General features: G+C 37.6%; 1 protein-coding gene across 3 annotated transcripts; it reads right to left on the minus strand.

Moving 5' to 3' along the window:
* cbx3b (chromobox homolog 3b) lies at positions 1 to 8506 on the minus strand. 3 transcript variants are annotated; one of them, XM_014008764.1, is made up of 5 exons: positions 8274 to 8506; positions 5912 to 6052; positions 5663 to 5819; positions 4731 to 4864; positions 1 to 1082 (listed from the first exon to the last, which is right to left on the minus strand). In XM_014008764.1, the coding sequence occupies exons 2-5, from the start codon at positions 6049 to 6051 to the stop codon at positions 962 to 964; spliced, it is 552 nt and encodes a 183-aa protein (XP_013864218.1). In that variant the 5' UTR covers position 6052; positions 8274 to 8506; the 3' UTR covers positions 1 to 961. The 3 variants fall into 3 exon arrangements, with proteins under 3 accessions (XP_013864218.1, XP_013864217.1, XP_013864219.1); XM_014008763.1 differs by lacking the exon at positions 8274 to 8506 and adding an exon at positions 8132 to 8257; XM_014008765.1 differs by lacking the exon at positions 8274 to 8506 and adding an exon at positions 8006 to 8115.
* Positions 8507 to 8900: the final 394 nt, after the last annotated feature.

The raw sequence follows: 8900 nt of genomic DNA on the forward strand, positions 1-8900 counted from the left end.
TTGAAATATTAGTTTTTTTATTCACAGACTTCACAGATCTGTGGTCAACAWTTACAGTAGTTGGTACAAGATGTTTAAAGGCGATTCAGCTGGGTGTCGCATAACAGACGTGTAAAAACAAAAACTTAAAAAAAAATACAATTATCAAGTACACAACAATGGCCCTGCTTTATATAACTTAAGTGCTACATTTAATAATTATCCTGCTCATCACAGGGGCACAGAGTCTCATGTTGAATGGGTGCAAAGGTCTCTATTCGACTTTAGAAATTAAATGTTTTGAACAATTCTACCAGGACTCACTTTGGGTTAAAGCACCAAACATTTGATTAAATAAAATAACAAAGAGAAACAGGCAGTTGAATGATTATATGGATTCTTGCCATTTTTAAATTAATCACAAGGTTCATACAAAAACAATAAAGGTTAAAGACCACCTACAGCAATATTTCAAACAGGGTCAACAACTTTCAGCACTAAAAAGGTACAAACTGAGCAGACGTTAGCTCACCCTGCTAACAGGAAATAAAAGAATCCCTTGCAGGATATGTGTTGCTCAAAGAAAGGATTAAAAAACTAAATTATTCAGTGTTGTAAAAAACATAAAACACACTTCCACAGTGATCGAGTCTGCTACATAATGACAAGATAAAAGCTGCAACAGGTTAGTCAAGTCAGCTGCTCAGAACTAAAGTTGGTTGTTTTGAGGGGGTTTGTCTTCATTGCTGTCCTCAAAGACAACGTGACCTTCCTGAGCGCCACGGGGCGAAAAGCATTTTAATTCCTCCCCGAGGATCTGGCACCTGTCAGGGTCTGAAACTCTCCCTGCAGCGGGACGTGACTTCACGCAGCGTGCTTTTCATGTCAGCTGACCCAGGTTAAACTAAGCTTTAGGTGGTAGCACAGCTGCTTAGTGGTCCTTCGCATCACAACCCGCCTTTGTTTTCTTATTTTGTTGTTTTTACTGCTCCTCGTCTCCATCGTGCCAACTCAGCTTCTGCTCGTAGAAGTCAATGACCACCTGGGGACACCTGGCGCTCGCTTCACGGGCCGGCAGCAGCGCAACATCGTCAGAGTTCTTCCTGCGGGAGGAGGAGAGAGAACCAGTGAGGAGGCCTCGCCTTCTAAACAGCACAGCAGCTCACATATCAATCAATCAMATTTTATTCACAAATTTCACAGGATTTACAGAAACACTTCAGAATAAGTTGCATGTGTTTTATTTCATTTTTGTGAGATTTTGTAAATTATGTAAATCCCTTTTTACAAAATCTCACAAATGAAATTATACACAACTTATTCTGAAGTATTTCTGTAAATCCTGTGAAATTTGTAAATAAATTTTGATTGATTGATATCTGACAGCTTGGATTGCAGAAACTCAGCAGACAATCACTGACTATACATAAAGAATGCTGAGTGACTGTTTACATTGCTGAAGAACCAGAAACTGAGCTGCTAGCTAAAAGAAGCAGAACACTAGCCTAAGAGCCAAAATGAGCAAAATGTTATCTAAATAGCTAAAAGTTGCAAAAGGCCAGCTACACAGTAAATGTAGCAGAACACTAGCATAAACCAGCAAGGTTAGTTTAAAGTTGAAAATAGCTAAAGGTTAACTAAAAGTTGCACTAAAAGCTAAAGTAGCAAAGGCTAGATGTAGAAGAACAAGTAGTTAGAAAAACATACAGAAAAATAAATTTATTATTTACATAATTAAAAGGAATATCTATAAAAATGCTGGATGACCAAAACGATATAAAAAAATAAGTAAAAAGAATTGAAATCTAAATCAAAATATTAGGGATGTTCGATATATCGGCATTAATATCGGTATCKGTCCATATTGGTTATTTTTTAGAAGATCGGTCCGATATGTAAAACTGGACCGATATTAACATCCGATATTGATTTCCCACGTTTTATCTTCGTGTTTCTGTTTTGGGAGGGGAGATGTTTGGTTGAGTGGTATCTGTTTGATCAGGATAGTGATATTGACGCTGCACAGCCAGGAATAACTGAAGTAGGGAGCCATGACAGAGGTCTGGTTGTTTATTTATAGTATCAAAAAAAAGACCCAAGTGTGTTTGTGCGTATATGTGTAATATAATTTGTGTGTTTGTGTAATATCAGTAAATATCAATTATTGGCCATAACAGCAATAATTATATATCGGATATCGATATCGGCTGAAATTTTCATATCGGTGCATCCCTACAAAATACTTTTAAACTCCCCAAAGTAACTATTAGTTTCGTTTTTAAACACATAAGATCATATAGAACAGGAAAAGCATAATTTTCAAAGGAGAAAAAAAAGAAAAAGAAATCTTGATTTATAAAAGATGCATTGCTTTGTAAGTTTCGCCACTGTTCAGTTATGACAAAAAGTCGTGTTTTTTTTTACACTTTTCTGCTGTGAAAAAATGTGTTGAATGATGTCATCTTCTAAAACCCACACATTTACGCGTCTAAARATACGTTCATCAACAAAGAGCTGGACTTTGTTAAAGGTGACCTTTGTTAGTGACCTGTCCAAGCACTAAAAGGTTTGAACCAGACCAATAACTTACAAAGTGTTTCTGTTGGGCAATAAAAATCACTTTGAAGTGTTGAGGCGTCACAGTTTTTACTGGAATTGTTTTTTTAATGTGCTGATTTTTTTTGTCATTCTGTGTATTGATATGTATCTTTTTTGACGTATTTTGTGAGAAGTGCCACGCTGTGATTACGTAACAAAAAAATWGCATCTTTTTGTGTTCGGACCACCTCTGATAACCGGTTCTGTGCACGACACCCTGCATGCGTCAAGTATCCTGTGATTGGCCAGAACTTTGTGGGCATGTTTAAGCTGAAAAAAAATGGCTGCAGCACAGAAATGTGAGACAGGCAGCTCTCCGTGGCTGGGCTGGAGGAAGTGCACCTCATCTAGACAGCATAGGTTTTTTTTTTTGTTTTTTTTCAAAATTTAGAAGGGAGACGTTTAAATGTGAAAATAAAGAACTGCTGCTAATCTGTGATGAATGAAATGTGTTGTAATCCAGTCATGACATTAAACAGGAAACTTTAAGGAATCATACAGAACCCTGCAAACTAGTTCACATTAGGAAGTTGAGGTTTGACAACTCAGTTGCTTATTTCCACAAATGTGCTTTTTGTTTCACTTCCTCTTTGTTCAAACTCAAAAAAGCCAAATAACTATAAAATTCATACGACTGTATTTCATCTGAGTAACAACTCTGACTTTTAACTTACGTTTTAACCTAACTCTGACCGTACAAGAAGATAGATGACAGACAGATCAAAAAGAACAACTAAAGCTGATTATTATTTTTACTGTATCCAATTCAAGATGACCACCACACCTAATTCACAAAACACACTAAGAGCTACTAGTGGTGGGCTAGTGGAAACTAGCAAAGATAACTTTGAATTTAGCGAATTAGCATTTTTGCCACCTTTAGAAATCAACTGACTAGCTTCTGCTAAATTTTGTTCTGCTAACGAAGTCCAATAACGAAAACAACTATCCCCTCACACGTGGTGCTGTATGCCTGCTTCAAGCACCTTGCRTGTGTGTAGCATCTTCAGCATTTTGTGTGTCCACCTGCGTTAGCCTTCAACTGGGTGAAAGTCGCCTTCGTCCACTCAAATCCTTGTAATATGGTCCGAAGGGGTAACTTCAGGGAAAATGCACCAAAGCACTTTGGGAGATGTAGTTATTCAGTTTATATGGTCTTATCCCGAAGGATTGAGCGGCTATCAGTTAGCATTAGCTTCCACTCATTTCTCGCCTGTTTAGTGGTTTTGTGTAGCTATTTTTTTTAGTTAGCAGATTGGCAAGCAGTACAGCTAATGTTTTGGTCTGTTTGCCAAACGCCAACAGATTATTTTTATTTATTTATATACATATGTATAGCTTTAGCATTAGCGCTGATGCTATATTGCTTTATATGTATTAGCTCGGTGCTAGCACGACAAACAAGTTAAACTGAGGTCCTCCATCAATATTTTCAGTTGCAGCTGAGTCATTTTTGTGTTCCTCTCTCTGTCATGTGGATGGAGGACCTCAGTGACGAGAGGAGAATGTGTAACGCTGAGCTAATATACATAAGGCAATATAGCGTCGAGGCTAATGTTAAAGCCAACAGGCTAAGCTGAGGTACTTCTTCCATGAAGCAGCTCTTTTGTCCTCCATCCATATTTTCAGTTCCAGGCTGAGTCATTTCTACCTTCTCCTCTCTRTCAACGCTCTCTGGTTTCATTTAAAAGAGTCGATCATCAGATATTGTCCAAGATTAACCTTCAGGGTGGATATAGCTCGCTAGCAGCCTCGCACCGAGGACCTATCCACATCATCATTTACCCAGAACGCTTTGCATATAAATAAAATGGCTCAGTCCGTGTAATTTTTTTTAAATTTTAGTTTAAAAAAATATAAAAACTAAACATCCCACAGTTTTTATACAGTCTTTTACAGTTAAAATAAATGTTTATCAAATAAAGTCTAATGTTACAACTAATCATGGATCCCTGGAACATGAGGCCTTTAACTTTAGTTTTTTTTCCTGCAACATTAATATAAAACATTTTTACACATCTGATATCTAATGCATCTGTTTGCTAAAGACTAATAATATGCTAATTTGACTGTGGATGTTCATTACTTTAACATCACACAAATAGTCATGAGATAGTGTTTTATTCAGCGTAAAAAGGAAGCAGCAAAGTTACCATTTGACTAAGAACATGAGCTCTCCCTTTCTGTCTGTGGAGCCGATGATGCATTCAGGCTCGAGGTAGGTGCTGAGGTCCACCGGGGCGTCCGACTCGTCCTCGTCTGGCTTGAGGACCATGCTGCTGCTGGTCTGTTGAATAAAATAAGGGTTTATTATCAGTCTATATATGGATTATTGGTACCAATTCCAAATAAGAGCCTATAAATAAATTATTCCTAATGCTTTATTTTCTTGGGAGTCTATTTGTTGTACATTACTGTTGGTAGTACAGTGGATATATTGGTAGAAGCATGATAAAGATGTAGCTGCCAGGAAACAGACAAGATGGGGGATGACTCGCTGTGGCAACCCCAGAAGAGGGAACAGCTGAAAGAAGACTCATTAATTAGCTTCATGGTGCTTTAAGCTAAATATCTCCATCTGCCAAAACATACTTTGTATATATATAAAAACTTAAGTTTGATATTTAAAATCCAAATCATAAAAGATTTAATAAAATTACAGCACGTGATCATGCCAAATAGTGAGCCTGCTTCATTATATGAACACTGTTGTTTATTATTAAATCCTTTATAAAGACGTCCTTCCCTGCAAGTGGTACTATTTTTTTTATGTGTGTGCCTGTTGTGGAGGAAAAAAAATTGTAACCACTTTCACTTTCAGGAGAGTTGCAAAACCAATCACCTTCACGCCCCATTTAGTTTCATGTTTAACTGTTAAAAACGCAGCAAGAACAAAGTGACAAAGAACCAGATAAACCAGACTTAAGTTCTGGTTCTGACTCATTATACACACAAAAAAAAGAACTTAAGTTCCTTATGGTTCTCAGTTTCTTTCTTTTAAGCACATTTAGACATACCAGCGCTCTAAATAACATGGAAACAACACATTCAGACACTTCCACCTGTCCGTTTCTCACACACTCACATTTTCTGTCTCCTGCTCGGTCATTTCTTCTTTGGGAACAAACGGTGGCTCGTTCAGCACTTCCTCATTCTCCTCCGAGAGAGGTGCGTCTCTCAGGAACTCCTCTATAAGCTCAGGACAGTCCAGGTTGTCCTCTGGCTCCCACGTGTTCTCTGCGCTGTAACCAGACGGAGCAGGTAAGCCGTGTTAGCAGGAAACCTTCATTCTTTCACAATAAGAGCGGCTGATTGGGCAACAAAGCTCACTCACTCTGTGAAGCCTTTCCACTTCAGGAAGTACTCTGCTCTGCCGTTTAACACTCTGCGCCGAATTATCTTCTCCACTGCAAACTCTTGGACCTCTGCAGTCTCCTCAGCCTTCCGCGGTTTGGCTGTCTGCTTCTTTCTCATTCTGTCACAATGATTGAGTAAAAAAACAAAAGTTAAATCAACCTTTAGAAGACTGCAAAAAAATGCACTTTCTGCAAAAATGCAGTGAATGCTGAATGTTGTCTAAAATTTGCACAAGAAGCTTGAACTAAAGTAGCAAAAGGTAAAAGAAGCAGATCACTATCTAAAAGCTAAAATCGTAGCAACAAGCTAAGAGTAGTAAAGACTAGCCAAGAACAAAAAGCAGCAAAGGCAAAAAGCCAGCTAAAAGTTGAAAAGGTGTAGCTAAATGCTGCAAATAGTGAGCTAAAAGTTAAATTAGCAAAAGACTGGCTAGGAACTAAAAGTAGCAAAAGATTAGTTATAAAAGGTACAAGCAGTAAAACATCAGCTGAAAATTGGAAAAAAGTAACTAAAACCTAAAAGCTGCAAATACTTTGCTAAGTTAAAAGCAGCTGAAGGCTAAATAAAAGAACAAAAATCCTAGCAATATGCCGAAAAGGCAAAACAGTAGATAAAGACTAGAAAAACACTAGCTAAAAGCTAGTGTGTTGCTAAATGCTAGCTAGATGTTAAAAAAATGCAAAAGATTATTTCAAAGCTAAAAATAACTAAGTTAAAAGCAGATGAAAGCAAGCTAAAGAAAAGCAAAATCCTAGCAAAATGCCAAAAAGGCAAAACATTGACTAAAATTGAAAACTAGCAAAATGCTAGCAAAAGGTTAAAATAAGCTAAACGCTATCTAAAAACTAAAGCAAAAACTTAGCTTTGTTGCAAATGAGAAAAAGTAGGTCAAAACAGAAAAAAGGCTAGCTAAAAATTTCTAAATAGTAGCAAGAAGCTAAAGAGTAGCTAAGAAATAAAACTAGCAAAGGATTAGTTAAAAGCTAAACAAAGCAAAACGCCACCTTAAAGTTGGAAAAAGAAAAGCTAAAAGAAAAGTTGCAAATAGCTAAAAGTCAAAGGTAGCTGAAGGCTAACTAAAAGCAAAATCGTAGCTAAAAGCCAAAATGAGCAAAATAGTAGATAAAGAAAAATGCTAGCTAAAAGCCAGTGTGATGCTAAATGCTAGCTAGAAACAAAAAGAGGCAAAAGATTAGTTCAAAGCTAAAAACAACTAAAAGTTTAAAACAGCTGAAGGCTAGCTAAAAGAAGCAAAATCCAAGCAAAATGTCAAAAGCGCAAAACACTGGCTAAAATGAATACTAGCAAAATGCTAGCAAAAGGTTAAAATAAGCTAAATGCTATCTAGAAACTAAAGCAAAAACCTAGCTTTGTTGCAAATGAGAAAAAGTAAGTCAAAACAGAAAAAAATCTAGCTAAAAATTACTAAATAGTAGCAAAAAGCTAAAGAGTAGCTAAGAACTAAAATTAGCAAAGGATTAGTTATAAGCTAAACATAGCAAAAAGCCACCTTAAAGATGGAAAAAGAAAAGCTAAAAACTAAAAGTTGCTGAGCTAAAAGTCAAAGGTAACTGAAGCTAACTAAAAGCAGCAAAATCTTAGCTAAAAGCCAAAATGAGCAAAACAGTAAAGACTAGAAAAACACTAGCTAAAGGCTAGTGTGATGCTAAATGCTAACTAGAAACTAAAAGAAGCAAAAGATTAGTTCAAAGCTACAAATAACTAAAAGTTAAAAGCAGCTGAAGGCTAGCTAAAGAAAAAGCTAAATCCTAACTAAAAGTCAAAAATTGAAAAATCTTTGCTAAAATTATGAAAATGCTAAAAGCTATGACTAAGAATGAAGTTTAATAGAAAAACATTTGTAAATAAAAGGTAAATATTTTGAAAAGTAAAAAATAAACAAATAAAAAGTTGCGAAAAAAAAGTCCCAGCATCCATCCCATCTCCACAATGAGCTGAATGTTTTGATGCATAAAAAGGCTAAAATAGCACAAAGTTTTCAGAAGAAGTCAGACTTCAGAGAATGCAGGGAACTAAAAAACAACATGAAAACAGTGTGAAAGTGACTCACACTAACGATTAGCGCAAAGATTTGAGATTAAGATCAAACATTTAGCTCCAGGAGCAGCTCTGCTCCAACATGGCAGTGAGGAGAGGCGCCTTTCACACAATTATCTCTTTTATCTCAGCGCTCCACCTGCTGTTCTGCTCTGAGGACATCACCTCACGTCGACACGCGACATGTTCACGAGGACACTTCAGGTATTTGACACACAGCAGCCGACAGACATGAAGGAAATGGCGCCTGAACACCCCGTCAGAGATAATGAACAACGTACGCTGTGCGTCTCTCTCGGTGTTTACTTTATCCCCGCGGACAGTCTGACTGCTGCGGTGCTGCTCTCGGCGTCTCTTGCCCGCAAGCTGGCCGCGCGCACCCCACCGTCAGTCCGCAGCTGCTCGGTGCGCTCAAGCAGACGTTTTTCAGCGGTCTGGACAACTTTTTCATGAATGACTTCACATTAAAGATGGCCGATGATGCTCAGAGGAAGTGGTTGCCAAGGGAAAAAGGTCATGCCAGGAAAAAAAGAAGAGAGCGAGAGAGGGGAAAGAGGGAGGGGGAGGAGGCGGGCACAAGAGGCCTGAACCGACCAATCAGAGAGCAGTCCGCTGGCTCGTCCGTCCCCCTCGTCCCGGAGGTGCGGAGCTGCCCTGCCACCTATGGGTGTCAGCTGGGTACAGCAGGGCACTGAGGGGGTTCTGAACAGTGGTTCTTTTGTTCTGTTCTTAGTTTTAAAAATAAAATAAAATTCACTATATACGACAAAATACAAGTAAACTAAATTACAATAAATTACGTTCACCTGTGACTTTTTTATACACTTTATTTATTGAACATTCAGAATATTAATTTCTTTTTATTATTTGGTTATTATTGTTTGAAATACTTTTAAAAGGAGCAAATT

This window comes from Austrofundulus limnaeus, unplaced genomic scaffold (assembly GCF_001266775.1).
Source record: "Austrofundulus limnaeus strain Quisiro unplaced genomic scaffold, Austrofundulus_limnaeus-1.0 Scaffold52, whole genome shotgun sequence".
Taxonomy (NCBI): Eukaryota; Metazoa; Chordata; class Actinopteri; order Cyprinodontiformes; family Rivulidae; genus Austrofundulus; species Austrofundulus limnaeus.